This window comes from Python bivittatus, unplaced genomic scaffold (genome assembly GCF_059951505.1).
Source record: "Python bivittatus isolate LINGU-HERP-01145 unplaced genomic scaffold, Pbiv_v1 ctg000310_np1212, whole genome shotgun sequence".
In the NCBI taxonomy this organism is placed as follows: Eukaryota; Metazoa; Chordata; class Lepidosauria; order Squamata; family Pythonidae; genus Python; species Python bivittatus.
In genome coordinates, this window is record NW_028277054.1 from 8,858,371 (window position 1) to 8,882,830 (window position 24,460).

The window sequence follows — 24,460 nt, forward strand, 5'->3', positions numbered from 1 at the left end:
GCAATTTAAAAATAAAGAAGTGATAATGCCCTGCTGATTTATATGAACGGAAGCTTACAATTTTACCACAGAGTCTGTATATTGTGATGCATATTATAAGAAAAATACAGCGTATTATGCATCACCCACACAGGATAGACATTTGGGAGTCTTGCATACACCTGTACCAATGTTAAGTACAGCATCCTTAGCTGTGGAGGCCAGGAATAACACTACACTCAGGACCTGTTCCATGATAACATGGCAAACAAACAAGCAAGGGAAGTGTTTTGTTTTAGATTTTTTATCCTGCCTTTATTACTTTTTTTTTTTTGTAAGTAACTTAAGGCAGTGAGTATACCTAATACTCCTCCCTCCTCCTACTTTCCCCACAACAACAGTCCTGTGGAGTGGGTTGGACTGAGAGAGAGTGACTGGCCCAGAGTCACCCAGCACCTTAACCACTACGCCAAACTGGCTCTCTGCAAAAGTTTAATTTAATTCCCACTGCTACAGTTCAAAGTAAATAATCGACTAAGGAATGAATACATCTCTGTCCTCACTATCCTAAAGATTTCAGCTTTCCTGTTGAATTTGTATCAAGCTCTTTTCACTGAACCATTTATACAATGCCTGGATATGAAGCAAGCACTTTAGTGAGTGAGAGGGTAGGGATGGGACAGGGTGGGCAGCGTCCTGGATTCAGAATAAAAATATGGGAACCGAAAACAAGGCTTAAGGTTGTTTCAAGGTTGACTTCAGTTTGGAATCAACCTGGAATTTGTCTTCTCATTTCACATACCATGTTGAACCTGCATCAGTAGAAAAATAAAGGGAAAAATAAGCATAAATAAGGACACAGCAAATTATATATTTGGGGGAATTTTACCCTTTTCTCCCAGGCTGCTGTTCTGAGGAAAAGTGCTGTGATCCATGAGAGAGATCCTCCCATTGCATGTATCAGCTTCAGAATCTCAACACAGGAAGGGTGAGCCCTTCATTCTGGCTTTAATTGAGATAATTATGATCTCTTCTGCCCTAATGGAGCTACTATCTGCATCATTTAAAAAACAACAACAACCCTATAAACTCAATCAAAAAATTCATTTATGGTCATTTCTCTGTCCATGAGGTTAACATTTAGTAATTGATTCATACAATAAGGTAAACCCGCCACCCCAGTTAACAAACATGCTATGTCTCCTCTGCAGTAATAAACCATATCATGGCTTAACAGGATCTCCTGCTTCTAGCCTTCCTGCCACAAAAACAGAACTATGAAATAATGAACCCACATATTCTTAATTTGTTTAGGAATACCATTTAGGAATAGTTTATAGGAATATTTGTTTAGAATAGTTTTTCTAGTGCTTTCATTGGTAGCATTTGTTATATCAATGTGGAATTATCTTCTTTCTGAAATTTGGAAGGTGTTTGCTATAAACATTTTTGGTCACCTGTTAAAAATTCACCTCTTCATCCAGGACTTCCTGTTATGAATATTTTAAGAACGTTTGCCCTCTCCACTGTTCATTTACTGAATATTGTTTCATATCATTTTAATGCATTGTTTATGTTATTGTTTTATTTATAAATTGTTACAAGTAGTTTATATGCTTAAAATTATTCTAACTGAAAAGGAAAATATTTTATATAGTTCCATTAAGAAATGTGCATGCAACTATTTCCAACCAGTGCAGATCAGAAACGATTGCCTAACCTATTCAAAACGGTAGAAAAGCACAAAAATTCGAAAAACGATAAAATGGAGGATCGCATTAGAGCTTCTTGCTGCAGCACCACGGCACAAGCTTCCCGAACCATCGCCCTGAACCAGGAGCTCCGCCCCTCCGCTCCATTGGCCCACTAGAGGAAGGGGTCGCCCAGCGCGATGTGTTTGCGTCACGGCTCCGAGAGACCAGCGGCCAATGGGACCTACCCGCTCGCGGGCTCCCGATGGGCGGCAGCATGCGCAGGAGGAGAAAAGGGGCGGGACCCGAGGGGGGGCGGGGCCCTGGAGTCACGTGAGGCGTCCCCACCGATGTGGTCAGCGACTGAGGGGTCACGTGATTCGTTGCCTACGCGCAGTGGGGCCGGGTGCAGATGGCGGACGCCGAGGCTGACGCGGCCCTGCCGCCGGAGATGCAGCGGCTGGCCGCTGGCCTCCGCTCCCGGCTTTGGCAGTTGCAGGCGGAGCTGCGCGAGCAGGGGGCGGCGGCGGCGGCCTCTTCGAGCGCCTATTGCCGGGAGTTCTGTCAGGTGAGGGAGGACGTCCCGGGGCGGGCCTGGGGTGGAGCGGCGTCAGGGCGCGAGCGAGGGGACCGGACCGGACCGCGGCCCCCCACGGTCCGGGAGCGGCAGGGCCCGGCGGGGCGGTGCAGCGGGCGAAGGTGGCAGCGAGCCGTTGCCTGGCGCTGGGAGGCGGGGCTGGGAGACCGCGGCGAGATTGCCGCCGACGCTTCCCCTTTCCGCTGCCGCTCGCAGGTTCGGGTGGGAATCCCCTTCTCTGCCCTCTCCTCCGAGGGGTCTCTTCTTCCTCTCCCCCCACCCGCTTTCCCAGTGCAGCCGCGGGTCCAGAGCTGGCTTTCGGCAGGGTCGATCCCCGGTCCGCCTCTTTTTGTCGCGGGGGCGCAATCCTAGATTTCTTGAGGAAGGGCGCAGTATGTGCTGAAATCCGCTCCCGCACCCCGGGATCCCGCTCCCACCCCAGCTTTCACCCGATCCTTCCCCGCCCCCTCTGGTTTCTGAGAGCCGACCGTAGGGGGAACCGATTTGGAGCGCCGCACGGGCAGGTTGGCACAACCGCTCGTTTGAACTGCCCGCATGTATTTCGCGGTTGGCCTCCAAGAAGCGGAAGGTCCTAGGCACGGATCTGATCCGAAGAATAACCCTGTGAGGTAGGCTCAGACCGTACGCCTTTCCTGCCCTGCGATTCGGGGGCAGCGTTGCGACTCTTGCACGGCGTGATGGTGACTTCAAGGTGGCAGGAAGATAAGTAAGCAAGGGTAGTCTGCTGGTTTGGGCAGTGGCTGCTCAGGAAGGACGGACGAAGGGATCTGTTGGGTGTCTTGTAGTATCAGTAACGGCTCAGTCTTGCTTTTGAGATCTGTGTCCTCACCTTGATGGCGACCATTCTTAGAGATCTCCAATTCTTTAATTGAATCAAAAGGGAAAATGTACAGCATGTTGAAGGATGCTTGAATCCAATCAACACACGAGGAAATCTGTGATTTATTTATTTATTTATACTTTCATATGGAGCAAGATTTCTATTGACTTTGGGCTGCTTTAGGAGTTAGTAGTCTCTCCAGCACTGCCCAGCTATGTAGGAATCCTACTTTTGGGGTTAGATAGATTTTTGTTTGTTTGAGGTAGTTCCAGGACTGGAATATCTTCTTCCAAGTATATTTCATGGATACAGTAATTACTTTGGGTTGTTTTTAGATGTCACGTGACTACTGTCTTTTTTTAATGAAAGTTGTTGGTGTTTTAGAGAGCAGTTGGCTTCATTTGTGTTTGGTATAGATGCATTGTATTTTAATCTGGGCTTTTTATGATTTTAGTTCTGTTTTTATGCTTTGGAAACTCTGTTGAATAGCAGTTAGCATTTGTAACAAAAAACAGTGTCAGTGGAGTATAATGAAATCTGGGTTCAATAAAACATTTGTAGATAATTTGGAAGCCAATCTTTATGGTATTCTTCTGGACAGTATAATTTTTTAGAAGAAAAAATGGGTTCACATTCTTTCTCTTTGTGCTAATTGGGGTAGTCCAGGTATGGTCTGTATAGCTGTAGAAAAAAGTATGATGCTGAAAAAGTGAACAATTTATGTATGTAAAAATATAAACACATGTTACTTTGTTATGCTGAATAATGTTAAAGTTAATGCCTACTTAGCTTGGATTACTTGACTGGCTATCTTGTAAACTTTTTTAGATAACTGGATTTACCTTCACTGACTGGTATTTAGCAGAGAGGGTGAGCCTAGAAAGGATCTGGAGGGTGAAAGAGGTTCTTAGATTAATATGTGTGAGTTTTCAGTGGAAAACCTTTATTAGACTGGAGACTAACAGAGATGTGATGACACTGAAATTGCTAACCTTTTAGAGCAGTTTACAAGTAGCATCTCTATTATTCTGCAGTATCAAGAAAGACCACCTGCTCTCATTAGCATTTAGCAGAATTAGGAGTCTGTTAAGGATTTCTAGCTGCTTTTTAAAATCTATCTACTGTTTTTATTAAGATAATCTTTTTGCTTTGCTTGAATTGAATTGAATAAAATTTAGTAGAATAACTATTTTTACATGCATATTTAAAATGCAATGGGAACATCTAGAATATAATATCCTATTTTCAACAAAGATGAATATTTCTCTGGAATATTCCAATGGAACCTACAATTGCTATCCCAGAATTTGGCTACTTTGTAAGTTTGTCTGCTAAAAGGAGAGAAACATAAACCTCTGGCTGTTTAGGAAGATGTAGTAATAGAGGTGACATAAATTCCATATGAAGATTGCTATAACATAAACAATATAAAAGAACATGTCCAGTGGTTTTGGTAGCTCCAGATCTAACAAATATATGTTTGTTATATTGTTGAATTAGCACACCAGCAGACCAGTACTCTTTGTGTTGAATGGTATAAGTCATCGTGATGGTGTACACACTGAAAGGAAGACATAAGTCTTATAAAATGTAACCGCAGGTATCATTTGATGTGGTATACAGATGTACAATTTTTTTAATCAAAATGATCTGTACTGGTGTGCTGTTCTGCCTCACCACTAGTTAGTATGGGATGGTTCTAACCACAGAACAGAAGAATTATTATAGTTATTTTTCGTAAATATAAAAGATGTGAAACACAGCTCCCAATGGTTATGTTTGCACAATATGCCAAACCAAATCAATTATAAACTAGTTGCTGCTTTCAGACAGCATACTAAGTCTGTCTTGTTTTAATATTGATTAGCTTTTTTGTGGTGTAACATGTTGCATTGAACCCAGACCCTTTGATTAGTTTCTGATTCAAAATATTGTCCAAATAGTTAACTCAATAGTTAGCTTAAGCACAATGTGTGATATGGCTATCATGTTAATCTGAATTCTTCACATTTGCAATTCTACCAAGTACTTTGATAATATTTATTTTATTAACAGAACATTACCTGTATATTATTATTTATATGGCATTATCTACTCCAAATAGATTACAGGTACACCCCAGGTTAAGAATACCCAGTTTAAGGATGAGCCATAGTTAAGAACAGAGCCTATTGTAGCAAAATTCGAGTTAAATACACAAGGGTTTGAGTTAATTACCCAATATTACTTATACAGTATTATACAATAATACTGTTCTGGCTTACGTACAAATTCAACTTAAGGACAGACTTTGGGAACAGAACTTGTCCTTAAACTGGGGACTACCTGTAGTCTTAAAATGGATATAGGGAAGGAAGTGAAAGATAAACAGGAAAAGAATTCATAGTTATTCCACTTATATGTGCTTATGTTTATTTACTGGTGGTCTGTTCCAAAGACTTTAGTACTTGGCATATAATTTGTTCTAGTTATAATTCACCAGGCTGGCTTCGCATTTGCAATATTTACATGCATGGATCAGAGTGATCCTACAAAGTACACTATGCTTGCAGAGTCTCTTTCCCTAATCTCCTTTGTGTCCAGGAAAAGCCAGAACTTTTCACCTTTTCTCCATATTTGGGGAGGACATTGACCTACAAAGCATCCTAAAATAGTTACAGTAAATAAAATAGATTTCTAGTTTAAAAGAATTTGATTGAATTGGGTTGGCTTACTAAAGTGTTGGTATTGTGTTCATGACTCAGCAGACAAACTCTTTTGACTGTCTTTGGAATGCAGATTAAATATAACATCCCCCTTGTATGCATTAAGTTTGTTGTACAGCTATTGTTTTAAAACATAATTTTAAATTTTTGCCACTTATGCAATGGCGGATTGCGTGTTAGACTTGTAGGTGAGAGTATTGCAGGTGCCTCATATAGTCAGATCCTCATTTCTAATTAAGATTAACTCTCAAATGGCTTGATGAAGTTAGAGCTATGCTGTCTTTTGTGGAGCACACTATTTTTCTGGATTCAACAGAATTTGGTATTTAAACCATGAAACTGAGTTTCTTCAGCCATTATATTATTTGCCTTTATGCACTTCAGCTATTTTCTACATATTCTAGCTTTGACATTCGAGAATTCATGGAAAAGTGCTTTGGTCTAAGAAGGCAGGAAAAGGGCAAACATAAGCACCTCTCTTTACCTAAGCTTCATTTAACTTATCCTTCCAGCTAATCAAGCAAAGAATTCAACTATTAAATTAAGTATCCATAAGAAATTACAGTAACTGCTAGAATCTGTAGATCTCATTGGGGTGAAAGAAACTATATATACGCAGCATCACAGTTTTCCTAGATGGCTTGACATGCCTGGAAAATCCTAAATTTTCCCAGTTGATTCCATCATGGTCTTTGGGCAAATACAATCAAGTTTGGATCCATGATCTGAAGTAGCTACTTCAGATGAATTCCAGGTGTCTGTGCTGGGGTTTTTGACCACAGATTCTCATGCAGTCAGAATAATATTATGACTATTTCACCTCTGGATGGTTTACTGTTTGGCACAAGTGACTTGAGGAAAGAGAAGTCCCAGGTCCCTTTGGCTGTGGCAAACTGGCCTTTTCAAGAACTGTGCATATACTCCCAGTGCAGGGTGTAACACATGAAGTATGCTTTTTACAGAACATGTTTATAAAGAACAATGTAGCAGTATTGCTTTCCAAGATTTGATAGATTCATCTAGAGTGTGGCAAATATACTGATGCATCTTGCAGTGTAATTGTACAAATTAGCACGAGAACATAAGTAGGACATGTTGAGCGCTCAAAGCAATGTAGAAATGCTCATTACTGTTTTTCATTCATAAGGCAGCTGTAATTTGGTGTGCAGTTCCACCACCTGTCTTTGCATTGAATTCATGAAGTCTCGTTCCTAGTCATAGGCAGACTGAGGTAATGTTCTTGTTTGGAAGGTACTACAAAACATGATTTTCTTCTGTGATAACAGTCTGACATGGAAGTGGAAATCCAACCATTAACACAAAGAACACCAGTATTTCTCTCCTCTCCACCCAGAGGTGTTACTGGGAAAATAGCTCACGTGAAAACATCAGTGCAGGGCAAGGTCTTTAAACACTGGCATCTTCAGGGTTTGTTTAGTTGTGGCAATTTCAAGCATAATTATGACTTTGGTTAAAGGCTTAGTAAAAGCACTAAGGGTGGGTTTTTGATTAAGGTTTGAGCAAGCCATAGAGGCCTGCTTTGCACAAAATGCTAAGCCATAATGACTGAATTCACACATTGCACAAAGCCAAAACCAAACTGTTTAGCATGATATGACAACCAGCCCTGATGATCTGAAAGGTCTTCAGTTTCTTGACATGATATATGGTGGTTAAAAGCAACCATGTTATTGTTGAGAAGGATTTGGGCTAGGGTATCTATATGTATTCTGTCTTCCTTTCATGATTGTTCTGGCCTAGTGATGCTGTTAGAATGAAGTATGGATGCATTGTGGTTTTGAAGCAAGGAAAAACACTTTAAGAAATTTGATCCTGGATTTCTCATATCACATTTAGTTTACACATTTGAGTTCACGCATCTCACTGATGTGTGCTGTGGTTTGTTTGCTTTGGGCTTATTGTGGTCTGTGAAATCTAGCCATTTTGGCTTATTCCATAGGCTGTAGATAAGAGAAACCATTGTTTTGTGTGATGTGTGAAATGGACTAGTATGTTGGGAAGAAATGTCCATTTTGTGTCAGTAAATGTGAGTGTACATGTGAAATATACTTTAGCAAGCCAAAACCTCTTCTGAAAATACAGTTGTAATGTTATAGTTGCATTACATCTCATTACCATGGATTCAGAATGCAGATCCTGTGATTCCAGTAGACTACAAACAAAACTTTTTTAGTTCATATGCTTCTTTTGCTGCCACATAGAAGTTCTTTTAAAAGTTACATTTTCAAAAGATAACAACAATAACAACAACAACGTGTTTGTTTTAGGAGAGCAACAGAAAGAAATGCCATCTCCTTTCTGCTTTTAAAACAACTTAAAATGTCTAATTTCTTCAGCATGTTGTTATAGAATTCCGTATTGCTTACCAGCCAGTGTTTTGAAATTTACAACTGATAACAAAAATGATTTTCTGATCTGTTTTTGTTTTCAGACCCTGCTACAATATGCTGGCAATCAGGGTGCTTCGGAGCAAGTTTTGCCTTTTTTGGAAGTATATCGAGTCGCCATTCAGAGCTTTGCCAGTGCCCGACCTTACTTGACTACAGAATGTGAAGAAGTTCTTCTGGTACTTGGCAGGCTAGTATTGTACGTTTGGTTTCAGGCATTCTGTTTTAATTGAAATTTTGCTCTGTAGTAAAATCTCTTTTCTCCATGTATATCTGTAGCCTTATTTTAGTTATAGACAATCTGGTGCCCTCCAACTGTTCTGGCCCCAACTAGGTGTCAATTGTAGGAACTGTAAGTCAAAAAATCTGGAAGGCACCAAGTTACCTGTCCTACATGGAATACAAAATCATGTGCGGTGTCCATGTACAGGGATCCTGAGAACTGTTGGAGGAGGAGTTGTGGAAAGGGTTAGTTTTTAAAGCACCCTACTATGATGCTAATATATAAATATAGTTATCAAGAATCTATTGATTTTTTTTCTCATAAGATGTGTGTATATATATTAATAGCAGTTATGTTGTTACATTGAAAACAGTTTAATGGAGCCCAGCAGAGTGAACTTTTCATGCAACAGGCCAGATTTCCACAGAGATTTACACTGTTAGTGTAATGATGCCATCACCCAAATAATACTGTTACAAGTGTGGTAGATTGTGCAATGTCATTCTTTGGTATTCAATAGGCATTTGTGATTAAGGGACACTCGTCCCCACAATCAGTCTATTAAAATAAAGTTTCAAAATGTTTAATTATATTTTCTGTTTTCCAATAAGTAAAAAGTACTTGCAGTTCCTAGCATGCTTGTATATTCTTTTGGCTTGGAGTAATAATAAGGCAAAGTAGAAAATGATTCAATAACAACAACAAATGCTCCTTCCTGTCCTTTCTAACAACCTGTTTATTTCAGGAGCTGTTTTGAACAACTGCTGTCTGTGCCTGAAAGTGAAGAGCTGTCTGAACCATTTTTAAGATTGTGTCAGTCCATACAGGCGAGTATATTGACTGTTTTTTCTACAAAGGACGTGGTTTCATCTATCGTTTATAATCAAAGAGACTTGTGTCTATGTGTGATTATTTGAATAACATCAAGGCCTGGTTGGCATATTTGCATGAAGCCACAGCTTGTTCAATCATCATTTATTGAATGAACCACAGTAGGGGAGGTTTGTATAATTCCTTAAGCTGTGAACTGTGGTTTAGAAAGTAAATTGACTGGACTCATAACCTGCTAAACCAAAACCAATCTGACCACATTATGTTAAGCAAAGTATCTGAATCCAACCTAAGCGTATAATCCTTGTAGAAACGGCGTCTGTTAATTCAGAGATGAAATTCAAGGACCCATTTTTGTGCTGTAGTGTTAATTTACTCCTATCCTGCATATCCTCTGTCTTTGGTTCAGCCGAGAAAAGAATTAGAGGATGGGCGGATGTGGATTTGAAAGAAGCAGTGTGCAACTTCCAAAGAGATATAGATCAGCAATGCAAAATGTATGCAACATGGTTATGCATTTTACCCTTTTAAAGTTCAAATTGAAATGACAAAACCAGCAATGATTCCAAGTTAAACATAACAACAATTTAAAATAACTTTTTTTTCTCGTAGGACTCCCATAATGCTTTACTTGAGTTTGGAGACAATAGCCTTGAAATTCTAGCTGATATCTCAAAAGAAGGTGTATGGAAGAATCCAGTTCTTTTAAAGATTATTTCACAGCAGCCAGTAGAAGCAGAAGAAGGTAAGCTGTTAAGCTGTCCTTTTGAGCTTTGTATTACTTTCCTGCCACCCCACTGTAAACCAAATCTGTCTCTTCACTGTGGATTTTGTTTTATTTTGCCTCAGAGGAACCGAGCAAGAAGATAGGTGCTTAAAAACTGCTGTATCTAATAGCAAACTTGCATTTATAGTTAATCCTGAGCTGTCATTTTAAGTCCTTTAACATGCCCTTATTCACCATTTTTATTTAGATTGGCACCTCCCTTTGTGGTAGTAAAAAAAGCCTCCTTTTTTTTTAAAGTTCTGTTGGTGACTTTTTCACTTTTGTAATTCATTTTTTAAACAGTCTCCAAAATATATCTTAGTTCTTGAGCCATTACAATAATCATTTTTCTGACTATGCTATTGCAAATTGGCCTGCCTATCTATCTATCTATCTATCTATCTATCTATCTATCTATCTATCTATCTATCTATCTATCTATCTATCCATCCATCCATCCATCCATCCATCCATCTATCTATCTATCTATCTATCTATCTATCTATCTATCTATCTATCTATCTATCTATCTATCTATCTATCTATCTATCGTTAAAATAAGTAATACTTAAAATAGGTAGTCCACATTGTCCTGCATTTCATTTACTTGAGATGGAAAGAACTCCTCAGCTCTTGCCTTAACTAGTGACTAAATGCCATAGGGTAGTTTCTTTTGCACCTTTCCAGAAAAAACACTGTGGAGATGATCAGCCATTCTGCCCCAATGTAGGACTATTCCAGATATGTGAATTTCAACTCCAAGACATTTCAATAGCAGGGGAATGGGGAACTGGGGAGTTGAAGTCATCTGAAGGGCACCCAGGAAGGCTTGGGGAGACCAGTGGGGCCCCTGTGCATTAATCCTACAGGGGATCATTGCAAGACCACGGGACTTGGGTCATATAGCTTTGAAATATACGTGGCATGATAGTCTACAATCACTCTGAAGATCTCCTCCTTGATCTAAGCCTTCATAATAAACTAGTAGTTAATAACATTTTATTGCCTTTTTTCTAGTGAATCAATTGATTAAACGTGAAGGGCTGACATTTCTGCAAATGAGAATAAAACATTTAATGAAGACAAACCATCTTCCTCAAGCTGCTTCCTTGTCCAAATTGTGTAAAGAGTCTACAGAAATTCCAGATGTCTCTCCTTTTCTTCAGGCCTATATAACATGCTTGTGCTCCATGCTTCCAAATGAAGAGTCCATCAAAGAGGTGAGTGGCCAATCACTATAGCTTGTTACTATTAAGGCAACTGATATTAATTTTAGTATCTGAACTAATGTGACCAAATCTGGGTGGGGTGGGAGAGTTGGTTCTCATCCCAGCAGGGGCTAAAACCTTTTTCTACTCTGCAGAAGGTCGAAGGAGACAGGTAATCCATAGTGTGAGGTTGTCCTCCGCTATTCCTCTTTGTCCTTACCAAAAATAAAATAAAATGTACCTTCTTGTTTGGCACAGGAAGACTCAACTTTTGCAGTGTTATTTTAGCTACTGTTGGGAGATACTGTAACAGTTCATTATAGCTACATTTTCCTTGCTTTACAAAGTCCTTCCTTGCCAGTTCCTTTTCAACCCATTTTGGGTATGCATACATAGCACTAAACATTTTACTCTTCACAATTAGAATACTCACTAGTGTTCTGTGTTGCAACAGCTTCCCTGTCAATATTGGTATTTGTGTGTGTCTGTATGTTTCACCTCAGTAAAGCAAATGCAGTGTTTTCAACGTAAATCAGTAGCTTTGCAAATAACTAGGGAGGCTGTAAAGGTGGTAGCTTATGTTTTACACTGATTGTCCCCCCCCCAATATATTTTTACAAGTGTTACACATTTGGGTTTGGGGCATATGATTGCAACCCTTCTTGACTTTTTTGACCACCTCCTTCCCTTGGCTATCCCTAAAACAAGGTGTCCCAGTGATAATTTTCAGTAAAGTGAGTGTGGTGGTTACAGGCTGGAAAGGAGAGAGTCTTCCACTGCTTCTGCTGTTGTTATATTTTTGTCCTGCCTCTTTTATATGTTTTGGCCAGGGTAGTTAACATATCTAATACTATTGCCTCCTATTTTCCCCACAACATTCTTTAAAAATCAGACAATGTGATTTTCTGGGTTTTTTCCCCCATTTTGTCTCTCATAGTTGAGGTATACCTGTGATGAAAATTACAGGCCTCTCTCATCTTTTTAAGTGGGAGAACTTGCACAATTGGTGGCTGACTAAATACTTTTTTGCCCCACTGTATGAGAGACAGAGAAATAAAAGGGGTGAAAATATGACTAAAAAACCCAGAGATTATTGTTGGATAACTGATGATATTTTTGGAATCTGCTGTTCTGTACCTTTTATGAGAACAAGAATTCTGTGAGGCAACTAGAGATTTTATGCCTTCTTCACTTGGTTAATAATTCAGATGAGTAATTGCCATTTTGATCTGCATAGCTAAAGAATAGATTTGTGCTGTTGTTCTTTTTCAGTTTTTGTACAGATGCTTAGACAGGTGCTATTGAATCTACAGTAGATTCATGGAATCAAAACATAATATCAAAAAACATAGACAGTGGTCTATAGTCCACTGAATGCAATCCCCTGCTACATACAGGAATCCACATTAAACCATTCCCATTGTGATTATCTATAATGGACTAGTTACCAGGTGATCTCTCAGAACAGGATACAGAAGTTCTCCCAGGGGTACCTTTGCTTGTTCAGTAAGAAAAGAGGTTTTGTCTTAAACCACTTATGTCATTTTATTTCTCTTTAAAAAAGATTTCCAAAGTGGACTGCAAAGAGGTCCTAGATATGATATGCAATTTGGAAGCTGAAGGCCAAGACAGCACTGCTTTTATTCTTTGTACAACATATTTCACTCAGCAGCTTCAAACAGCAAGTGTATACTGCTCTTGGTAAGTGGTGTGTCCAAATACTGGCTTTCAGAATTTCCCATCCTGATCAAAACTGCTTCTTAAAGTTTATAATTCAACAGCTGACCAAATAATAAAGACACTATGATGCTTTCTTATCTGTTGATGAGAAGCATTAACAGAAAAGAGAAATTAAGCATTTTAAAAATTTAAGTCTGGTATATTTGCTGCTACATTTCAAGAAGTAATAAATGGTGTGCTGATAGCAAAAGCCATGTGTTACTCAAGGTAGTAAAATTGTGTGCAGTTCCCTTTCTTGCAACCCTCTGAGCCTCCCTATTCCAGCTGCATCATTAAAATTCAGCAACAGTTTTCCAGGTTGCTTTAAGTATAAATAAGTGGATTAAATGTGTTGAATCTTTGGTAGCTGTATCATTTCGGTTTTTACTTTAACGAACACGCATAAAAGAGGCCCCATGTTTTTGGTCCTGTCTTGTCCCCTCAAGAAACATCATTACATGTACTCTATAACCCTTGGAGATTCAGTTTATTCTAAAAAAAATCTGTGGGCCCGATCAAAAGAAAATTACTTGCTTTTGATGGTGAAATTGATTCAGATATTCCCCTAGAGACACTTTCCTTTATATTTATATTCATTTATTTGAATTTTTCAATGTTCCTAGAGACACTTTCCCAATTTTGGTACCACCTAAATGTGTTGGGCTGTAACTCCTATATTTTCTTGTCAAGTTTTGGCTGGGATTGGTTGGCAGTTGTGGAATTTGTGGGAATTGTCTTGCATTCTCTCTAATTCCTTGTTTTTCCCAAACTCTTCTTGCAGGGAACTAACTCTGTTTTGGAGCAAATTACAAAGAAGAATCGACCCATCTTTAGATTCCTTTCTGGAGCGATGTCGGCAGTTTGGTATCATTGCCAGAACATTGCAACACTTGTTCTTCCTCATAAGAGTCATACAAGCTGAAGTACGTATCCATTTACAGTTTACTAACATCTGCTGTTTGAATTTGTGGAGGGTGAAAATGTATCACATTATGGAAACTGTGTATCTGTATAAAATATTAAAAAATATATAAGGAACTTGGAGGTGCATTCCTGCCTTGGCTTCCGAAGGTAGAGTGATTGATTGTACTTTCCTGTGGATAGATTCCATAGATTGAAGATTCGACACCTGACAAATTGTATGTTTATATATAATTCATATATTACATATTTATATACTTTTTGCAAACATTTTTGCCAGCTCAAATTGTAGCCTGCTGCCTCCCAGCTTGCACATTATTCCTTTCTAATTCTGACTTGACCTGGCTGTTTCTCCAGTTTTTCTTTACTCTTGCCAGTTGGGGTTCCCTCTGCTTCAGGTTGCCTGACGTTCTTGCAGAGTGGAATTTCCTATCTTTCAAGGCCTCTTTATCCTAGCCTACAAATAACAGTGGAGCACAACAAATTTTATCCCAGCTCCTGCAGCCTCCTGCTCTATTTATGTTGCTCTTCTGCAGAGCTTCTGATTTTTCCACAGGGTCTCTGTCTGAAAAGATAAGGGAAGTAATTCAATAGCATAGAAGTTTGGAGTTGAAACAGGAAGTGATAAGTGATTGCACAGAAATTGAGACTTTGTTGTTTTGCATCAGAAGAGTATCTAGAATTAGATGCCTGGCCACTTAGATCTCTGGCCAATTTCAAACTTACAACTGAGTCATCTGCAAATTTAAGGTGTCTCCTCCCTGAGTATGCTTAATCCCAAAGAATGCTAAAATCCATAAAAATTAAGGTCTAGCTTAATGAGTGATGCTTTGATCTGCAGCTTTTCAAGCCATTTCCATTTAATTTGGAAGAATTGTCTTGTTTGTTTCAAAGGCAGAATAAATTTATATCATCCTGTTTTTCCTCTTGTGTTTTGACTTACATTTCATTCACAACCTCTCTCTCCAGAGCAGGTTTGTTTAGTCCTTGTGGTGCAGTAAAAATGGCTTTATTGTGGGATACTGAATGTTGCCGTTTGAAAAAAATGTAGATTAGCCTTCTCCAACTAATCTGGCCATCCCAACCACCTGGAGGACACTAGATAGGTGAAGGATGCTATGGATGCTTAGTGTTCTGGATATGTGCTTTGTGACTTGGAAAGGCCAGAACTTAAGCATCCTAAATTAAAAATCTGGCATCACTCCCAATTTACAATAATGTAAAGTTATTAAAAGGATTAAGAATGTACCTCTGTTGCTTGGAATAGATAGCCATATAATTGCTTCCAAACTGAAATATCCCAAAATCTAAGAAGAAGACTTATTTGTATTAGGTAAAATTCAGAGAAAAATAAGGCATTGATTTGTTTGTGTTTTTCCTTTTGTTAGGCAGAAGAAGCTGGCCTTGCTGTATCTGTCTTGCTCTGTGTGAGAGCTCTGCAGCTCAGGTCCAATGAAAATGATGACATGAAGAGTTCTGTTTGCAAAACAATTGCATGCCTTCTGCCAGAAGACCTTGAGGTTAGAAGGGCATGCCAGCTCACAGAATACTTACTGGAGCCAAGTGAAGAGGGGTACAGTTTACTAGAAGAACTATATCTGCAACCAGATCAGAAATTTGATGAAGAAAATGCGCCAGTTCCAAACTCACTCCGTTGTGAGCTTCTGTTAGCTTTGAAGGCCTACTGGCCCTTTGATCCAGAATTTTGGGACTGGAAAACTTTAAAGCGCCATTGTCTCAAATTGTTGGGGAAAGAAGTTTCTGAGTCAGAGGATGACCTGAGTTGCAATGAGATGTCATTCAATGAAACTGAGCTGTTAGATAGTCTCCCGAGTGACTGTGAAGAAAGTAGAGAAGAGAATAATTTTGAAAGTCATTATTTAAATCAGCCCAAAGAGAGAGTAAGAGTCAAAAAGCCAATTGGCTCCTCAGAGAGATATCAGAGATGGCTTCAGTACAAGTTCTTCTGTGTCATTTGCAAACGGGAGTGTATAGAGGCTCGAATACTTCACCATTCTAAGATGCATATGGAAGATGGTATTTTTACGTGCCCAGTATGTACCAAAAAGTTTAAGAGGAAGGATGTCTTTGTGACACATGTCATGGAGCATGTGAAAATGCCCCCCAGTAGAAAATACCGTGCGGAAAAGAAGTTGCTGTTGAAGAAAGAGAGACTGTCCAAGAGCAACCTATCCAGAATTGCTTCTGCAGCACTTGAAGAAAATCACCCCCTGAAAATAATTTCTTGTGAAAAACCCAGAAGTGACTCACAGGACTATGTAACATTTAGCAAGCTAGAAGGTTGTCATCTGCAAGACAGAGACCTGTACCCGTGCCCAGGCACAGATTGCTCCAGAGTGTTCAAGCAGTTTAAGTACTTAAGTGTTCACCTAAAAGCTGAACACCAGAACAACGATGAAAATGCAATGCACTACTTGGACATGAAGAACAGGCGTGAGAAGTGCTCCTACTGCAGGCGGCATTTCATGTCTGCCTTTCACCTGCAGGAGCACGAACAAGTCCACAGCGGCCCTCAGCCTTACATGTGTGTCTCTGTGGGTTGTTATGCTAGATTTGGCTCAGTGAATGAGCTGCTGCATCATAAGCAGCAGCATGATGATCTGCGTTATAAGTGTGAACTGAATGGATGTAACATTGTGTTCAGTGACTTGGGGCAGCTGTACCATCATGAAGCCCAGCATTTTCGAGATGCTTCTTATACATGTAATTTCCATGGCTGTAAAAAGTTCTACTATTCAAAAACTGAGTTAACGAATCATCTTTCAGTGCACATTTCAAATGGGGAAATGAAGGAGGTGCCTGTTAAACAAGAAGGTAATGCTTCTCGGGACAGTCTTGCCTGCCTTTCAGATTTTGATGGGTTTGAACACAAAGAGTCTTCTGATCAGCACGAAAATTGTAGTTTGCCTTCTGGATCTACAAAGAGAGAGGGAATACTGGAAGTGAAACAAGAGCCTCTTTCTGATGGAGAAGTGGGTGGCAAAAATAATGGCAGTTTGGAAAGTAATACTGCATCCCTGGCCAGTGAGAAACAGATGACCTCAGTAACTGACCCTGTGGATCGAGGCCAGGCTGTTTCAGGGGCTGCGCTACCTCATGAGAAGGCCTTCCTTCCTTCCAATTTAAAAGAGCGTTACTCAAACGTGGCTGTCTATTTTGATGGGAAAAAGTTTACCTGTGGTTTTGAAGGCTGTGGATCAACATACAAAAATTCAAAGGGCATGCAAAAACATCTACGAAGGGCCCATCCGTACCATTTCAAGCCAAGAAGGAAAGCTAAAGGTGTCAGTCAGGTCAGTGAAAGTCAGCACGCAGGCATGGTTGGAGAGATTAGCTCAGAGCTCCGACATACAGACTCTCCGGACATTGCAGATTTTATTGCTGTCTCTAAAAGCAAAAACTATTTAAAGGAAGAACTGTGCCCTTCTTCCCCAGAATCCTCATTCTTTGTACATTCAAAAATGTCCAGTACTGAAGACAACATGTTGGAACTGCTCTTGGGCTTGAAGCACTTAAGTTTAAAGAATTCTAGTGGTCATAATTCTTCCAGGTTGTTGCAGTCCTATTCATCCAAGTGCCCCAACTCTGAAGACGAATCTACCTCTGACCATTTTCCCGAAGAACAGAGCGGCAAGCTCCCAACCCAATACCTTACCCAGTTGGCTGCCAAGCCATTTTTCTGCGAGCGTCAAGGCTGCACGTGTGAATTTGTGACCAGAGAGGCGTTGCTGACGCATTATGTTAGAAAACATAATTATTCAAAAGAAATGGTGCTTCAGTTGAACATGTTCCAACATCGGTATTCACCTTTTAAATGTCATATTTGCCAAAGATCCTTTACAAGAAAAACACATCTTAGGGTCCATTACAGAAACAAGCATAAGCTTGGCAGTGTGACAGCCACCCAGAAACTATTTGCAAATGAAAGTTTTGAGGATATGAGCGAATGTGCTGAGGACATGCTGAACAGCACAGTGGATTCAATGACTGCTTTCTATGCCAGTACAGATACAGAACTTGACAACAAAGCCAAACTCACTGCGGAACAGCACCGTCATTCCAAGAAGGAAGACTTCAGTTCTGAAACCGATCTGGAATCCAGCGAAGAGGCAGAAAGCTGCGTCACTGGAAAGCAAGCTAAGTTATCATCTCTGGACAGCCATAGAAAAGAATTGGAAGCAAATGAAGGGAGGGGAAGTAAAAGAACAGTTGCCAAAGGAAACTTATGTTACATTTTGCATAAATACCACAAACCGTTCCATTGTATCCACAAAAATTGCAATTCCGCATTTACTAATCAGAAAGGGTTGATTCGCCACTACAGAACTGTGCATCGGTATAACAAAGAGCAGCTCTGTCTTGAAAAAGACAAAGCAAGAACCAAGAGGGAACTTGCCAAATGTAAAAAACTGTTTGTTTGTAAACACAAGGCCTGCAGCAAGCGTTTCCTTTGTTCTAAATCGCTTGCTAAGCATTGCAGTGATTCCCATACGCTCGATCATGAAGACGATTCAAAAGTGCTTTCTGAAACAGTGAGGTTTCCTTGTCATCACCCTCACTGTCCAGCTGCGTTTTATTCTTTCCCCAAGTTAAAGCATCACCTGACAGAAGAGCATGAAAAAGAGGAGGACCTGAACAAAGGCACTGAAATCCATTGTGATCTGAATGGTTGTAACAGAGTTTTCACAACTTACAGCAGCTATTCTCAACATGTGTACTTTCGACACAGTGATTACGATGGTGTCTTGAGAGGAGCCAAAGAAAAGGGGAACCATCTTAAAGATGAAGAAGAGCAAAGGTGCTTAAAAGATCGGTGTCTCAGGCAAGATGGAAGTGAGAAAAAGAGGCAGAACAGTGAAAAGGTTGAAAAGAGTAGCAGCAGAAATAAAGGAAAGCAATTATATACCTTCAGAACAAAGGTAGAAGCCCTACAGATGTGCAGAGACAATTGCAACCAAACGCAGTATCCTTGCATGGTTCAGGGATGTCCCTCCGTCGTAAAACTGGAAAGCAGCATTGTGAGACACTATAAGCGCACCCATCAGATGGCCGGTGCTTATATTGAGCAGCAGTATGACGAGCTTGTTCTGTGTGTTGAATGCGGCACAGCAGTGAATGACCTCTGCCTGGAAGCAAGTCCTGGTTCAAACACGGAGGCCAACTCTGACTTTAAACAGGATGTTGCGGGGCACTCTCCGTGTGAGCACAAAAAGGAGAGGCATCTTCCTAACTCCAGTTGTGATGGCGATGATAAAGGCAACAAACATGATCGGTATTCTGAAGGGGACGATTCCCAGGAAGCTGGTGTCCTTGTGTATTCAGGCACTTTAAAACATATCCATAATCCCAAAACCAGATGTTCAGAAGATTGTAATCTAGTGGGGTCATCTCAACAGTCTAAGGGAGAGACAGGGAATATGCTGGGAAGTCATGGACAAGAGAATGCCTCTTACTGTGCGAGATCGGATGTGCAGTTATCTAGGGAGAAAGATGCTAACGACTGGCAGTCCTCGCAGCAGATGATAAAAAAGCTTCCCTTTCCTACTCCAAAAGAGAAAGTTCATAAGCCATCGATGGCCAAGCCCTTTGATCTAAAGTCCTTCAAGCCAATGGGGTTTGAATCTTCATTTTTGAAGTTCATTCAGGAAAGCCAGGAGCGAGAAGAAGAAGAAGATGATGACGATGATGACCTCCTTGAGAATGAGTGGGAGCCAGCTGAACCCTATGGAATGGGTGGTGTGATAGAGAAGGCTAAAGACTCCAAACGGGATATGTCACAGGGCAGAGGCATGTATGAAAATGTCCCCCCTGCAGCCATGTCCAAGAAGAACAGTGGCGCCAAAGCTCATGGGCAGCTGAGAGGAATGCAGCCCCTCTTATCCACGGACTCTTCTTCCCTCCCTTCTCTGGAGAACCTGAGGGCCATATTGGACAAGGCATTAACAGACTGTGGGGACCACGCCTTAAAACAACTTCATTATTTGCGGCCAGTCGTTGTTCTCGAAAGATCTAAATTTTCCCCCTCCCTCATAGACTTTTTTCCAACAAAAAAAGCAGATCACCTTTGTGTGGGAAGTTCATAAAATGTTGTGTTTATTTAAAAAAGAAAGAGAGAGAAGAGACTGCCTCCACTACTGGGGAAATGCTAAATTTGGTTCAGTGCACATGTTGTTGAGGTTAGATTAGACTGTTCAGTTCCATGAATGTATGACATCTGTCTACAGTATTGGCTAATATAGCTCCCCTACTAAATTAAGAGAGAGAACTGATATTTTGGTGCTAATTAACAGAATATCAAAGGGGGGGGGGCTTCCTCTTGCAGAGTAAATGTGCATGATTGTATATGGAACAAGTACTTAGGGTACCAAGGTTGGGTGGGAGAGGGTGGGGAGATGGTGATCTCACTTGACTTGAATGTGCACCTCAGGGTGCTTTGTGTAACATATTGTACACTACAGCATCTTATATTTTTTGAGTTATGAGTTTCAATAAAAGGAATTTTTTCACCCATTTTGGTTGACTACAACCAGATGTTGACAGCATAAGAACATTTGAACTGAGTGTGGTGTGTAGCAATTCTGAATTCCTGGCACATGACCTGAATGTGACAGTGTGTTTATGTCTTAATGCTGATTGGAGGAAACTATTCAGGATGGGATATTCTATTGCAAAAAAAATGGCAGGGGGAACTCTAGCAAAATTAAACGTGAGAAATTTTTATAAGGTATGTCAAGAAGGAAAGGAGCAGCTCGCTAAAGTTGTTAACCTTATCGTGAAAAAAATGTAAGCCGTCTCCATTATAGGGAGCTTTGCCCATAAGGAAACCTAATATAGGCAAAAATAAATGAAGATTGTCCCTGGAAGGAAACTGCATTTCAGATGGAGAAAGTGAAACTGGTTAAGAAGTTTCCTGTGACAAAATATATTCTGAGCATCTCCCCCTTTCCCTTTTAAAAAAAAAAGTAAGGATTACTTTTTTCTTTATCCTTTTGATTTAAGGGGGACAAAATCCAGAATACGTAGTTTTCTTTCCTTTATTGAAGCTGTTAAGTAAAATTCAGCCATTAAATTGCTGTTATTGCCTGAGTAAAGGATACATTTCAACTGTAGACCCTAAATATACTTTGATAAGTAAACCAACTTATATACATTGTATTTTCTAAGTTAAAAAGTGACTATATCTTCAAAGCATCTGTATTGTAACATTTCGTTTCTTTGCAAACACTCCCCCCTGCCCCCGTTCCAGTTTCTTTTTTGTTGTTAATCCCTAGATATGTGTGAGATGGAACAGGAATTGCTTTCTAGAATCAGACCAAAGACCTTTCAAATCCTTTGTTTGTAAACAGTTGCAAGCCAGATACCCCTAGTTACCTAACTCTGAAGAAGAAATAAAAAGCAAAGATGCCAATTAATATTTGCCACAACTGGTGCTGGCCAGTCATATCTTTTGAAGACAGATGTTGACTCTTCAGGGAATTCAAAGCGTTTGTTCAGAACACAGTTGACTAGTCTACTGCTTTCTAGTAGCGTTCTTAATCCAACGTCTGTTCAGTGTATTTGTCAAACTGCATGGAATTTTCAGGTCTAATCCATTGGTCAGGATTTACTAGCTTTAGCATTGCAGTACCATTAAGTATATTTGGGCAATATTCTGCTTTAAACCAGATAATGTTTTACCTAATGTTTGGACGTAATACTTTCTGTTTCCAGAAATGCTCCTCTGCGCTGAACGATAAGGTCATAAGGTTGAAAAATAGTCACTGTAGTACAGATTTCCAAAGTCATCAGTCAGACCATCTCTTTAGTGCATTATTTGACCACGCATGCATCAGTGTACTAGATTACCTTGACCTGAACGTGAGAAGGCTTTCAGTAAATCAGTTTTTCTTAGAGGAAGGCTCTTTTCCCATCCGCTGCAGTTGGTTTGACGACCGACTTTTCCACTGAGAGAATTTCTGGTGTTTAAGAGTAAGAGTAATGTTGAATAGGCCAATGTTGCACACTGGGAATTATAAAACAAAGAATAATGGCCCTAAAATTTAGGGAATTTGAAAAGGTATACCTAGTTGTGGCCTCAGAGGTATAAGTGCAGAATAACAGAAACCAACAGCTCCATTTTTTAAATATTCCTTTAAAACTAGTAGATAAAAGTGTCATTGGTTTTTCCTGATCTAATATATTGTCATATCACACAATCTTTTTTAAATTTCTAAATTTGTAGCTAAGTATCTACTCAAAATGTGTGGATAGCAAATATCCCCGATAAAGTGTATAGTAGTTAAATGGGGGTTTGCAAGATCTATTCTTCTCCAATAGGCCTTTTGAATGGTGATTCAATTCTTTTACAAGAGGCCAAGTTCTAATACAACTTTTAAGCAATTTTTAATTATTTGTTTGTAGCTGCCTTTAAAAACATCCTTCTTGCCTTATCTTATATTCCTGTCTGTAGTAACTTGCCAAAATCAATGCACTATCTCCAGTTAATCGCTTAAGATAAATTTCCACTACATAAAATGATATCCATTAAATTGTAATAAATTTTTATACTGATGTTTAGGCTTGTTGGCATGCTTTTTGGTTCTCTCTATATTTTGCACCTACTTTGGAAGTACTGCATTTAGAAAGCAGCAGAAAATTAGCCCTGCTACTACGTCATGTGACATTCTAAAGCAAATAAGTAGAATTAAGTTGAAGCACAGGGCGATCCAGAATTTTTTTTTAAAAAATGGGATTAAGCAAGTGAGGTATCAAGGCTGTAAAAATGTATATGGAATGCAAGGTGAATTTATTGCTGTAGTGATTCATCTAGAATATGTTTTTGTATTGGAGAGTTAACTGTTATGTAGATTGGATTTGAATATTTGTAACCTTGTTATGGTTTTGTGAAGGTTTTTTATCTGTGCTGAAAGAAAAGGGGGCAAAAATTGGGCCTCAAATCTGTCAGAAAATCCCATTCTGTATTCGAAGTAATTTTCTTAATCCACAATGGAGTTTCTCTGTAACAGGTCCTCAGGAGGTATACACGCTATTTACTGTCTCAAGCTCACTGAAATCTACTCCCATGTTGGAGGGCTAACCCTTGCCTCAAGGCTTCTTTCTCTCACACCAAATTATTTTCCCCCCCTTGCTACTGGAATGAGTGACATTTTGCCAATGGGGTGTCATTTTCAATTAATCTTTTGTGGGCCACAGGAGACATGACTGGTGATGCAGTGATCATAGAATTGGTGAATCAGGGGGTTGGAAGGGTCCTCACTGGTCCTATAGTCCAACCCTCTGCTTGGTGGGGGGCCTGCTGAAGCATTTTGGACAGATGGGTCTCCAGCCTCTGTGTGAAGATCACCAATGAGGGGGAACACACCACTCCTGGCAGCCCTTTCTGCTGGTTGACAGCTCTTAACTCAGCAAATTCTTCCTAATATCTACTTCACTGTAGGTTCACCCCATTAATACTGGTCCTGCCTTGTATGGCAGCAAAAACAAGTCCACTCTCCTCTACATGACAATGTTGGGTCTTTTTTTCTGTAGCAAAATATGCCCAGTTCCTTCATCCCATTTCAATATAGGGCTAATATTCCAAGTGGGCTGAACAGGAAGAACAGGGTGGGACAATTAACTTCCAGTGTTCTGTACTCTGATTGTTAATACATCCCCAAATGTATTAATGGGCACATCTGCCTTTTTAGCAGCTGCATCACACTGTTGGCTCATGTGCAACTCATAATAATCTTCTAGAACAACACCCAGATCTATTTCCTCCTGCCGTGTCAGGTGTCCCTCATTCTACCCTTGATATCGTTCATTCTCAGGCAGGACTTGACATTTCACCTTGTTAAATTTCATCCCATTTGTTTTGGCCCTCTGTCCAATCTTGTCTAAATCTTTTGGAATCTTCTCTTTTAAAGGGTTACCCATTCCTGGTTTTGCACTGCTTGCAGGTTTGATAACTCCCTCAACTCTTTCATCCAGGTCATTAATTAAAATGTTGAAGAGCACACAGCTCAGGATACTGCCTGGTAACAATACTACTCACCAAACTGACGTGGAATCATTTATGAATAGTCTTCAAGGTGATCATTCAGGCAGTTATGAACTCATCTAACAGTTGTATATATTTTACCATTTTACTAATGAGGATATGTCACAGAATGATGGGAAGATTGAAATATTTGGCTCTTTTGAGGGGAGGGACAAGTCACCCATTTTGCCCCCCCCAACATGAAAAACTACTGCCCAAAATTGCTGCTGGTAATGTGATTTTGGGGGGTTGTAAGGGCGAACATATAGGGCTGATGAGACTATCTCAGTGCGCTGACCTCTTTATACAGCACTAAAATCCAAATGCCAATGATTCACAAAGCAATTCAAGATACAGCTAAGACAACAGTAGTACTTGACAGCAACAGGACTAGCAAAAGGAATGGTCAGAAGCTGTTTTCTCTCAGTCCTATTTCCTTGAAACCTGCTGCTCTAACTTGTAGAAGTGGTTCTATACTTCCAGCTTATATTTTCATCTAGATGTAGCAAGGTTGGAAGTGGGATCTTCTTTGGCAAAAGATGTGCTTTATCA

General features: G+C 39.9%; 1 protein-coding gene across 1 annotated transcript; it reads left to right on the forward strand.

Moving 5' to 3' along the window:
• The first annotated feature begins 2,032 nt into the window (after window positions 1–2,032).
• Window positions 2,033–22,791, forward strand: RLF (RLF zinc finger). Its single transcript, XM_088140029.1, has 8 exons — window positions 2,033–2,238; window positions 8,246–8,400; window positions 9,170–9,251; window positions 9,868–10,000; window positions 11,039–11,241; window positions 12,794–12,930; window positions 13,730–13,871; window positions 15,258–22,791. Exons 1-8 carry the CDS (start codon window positions 2,083–2,085, stop codon window positions 19,971–19,973), a joined length of 5,724 nt encoding a protein of 1,907 aa, XP_087996155.1. The 5' UTR covers window positions 2,033–2,082; the 3' UTR covers window positions 19,974–22,791.
• The last annotated feature ends 1,669 nt before the right edge of the window (window positions 22,792–24,460 follow it).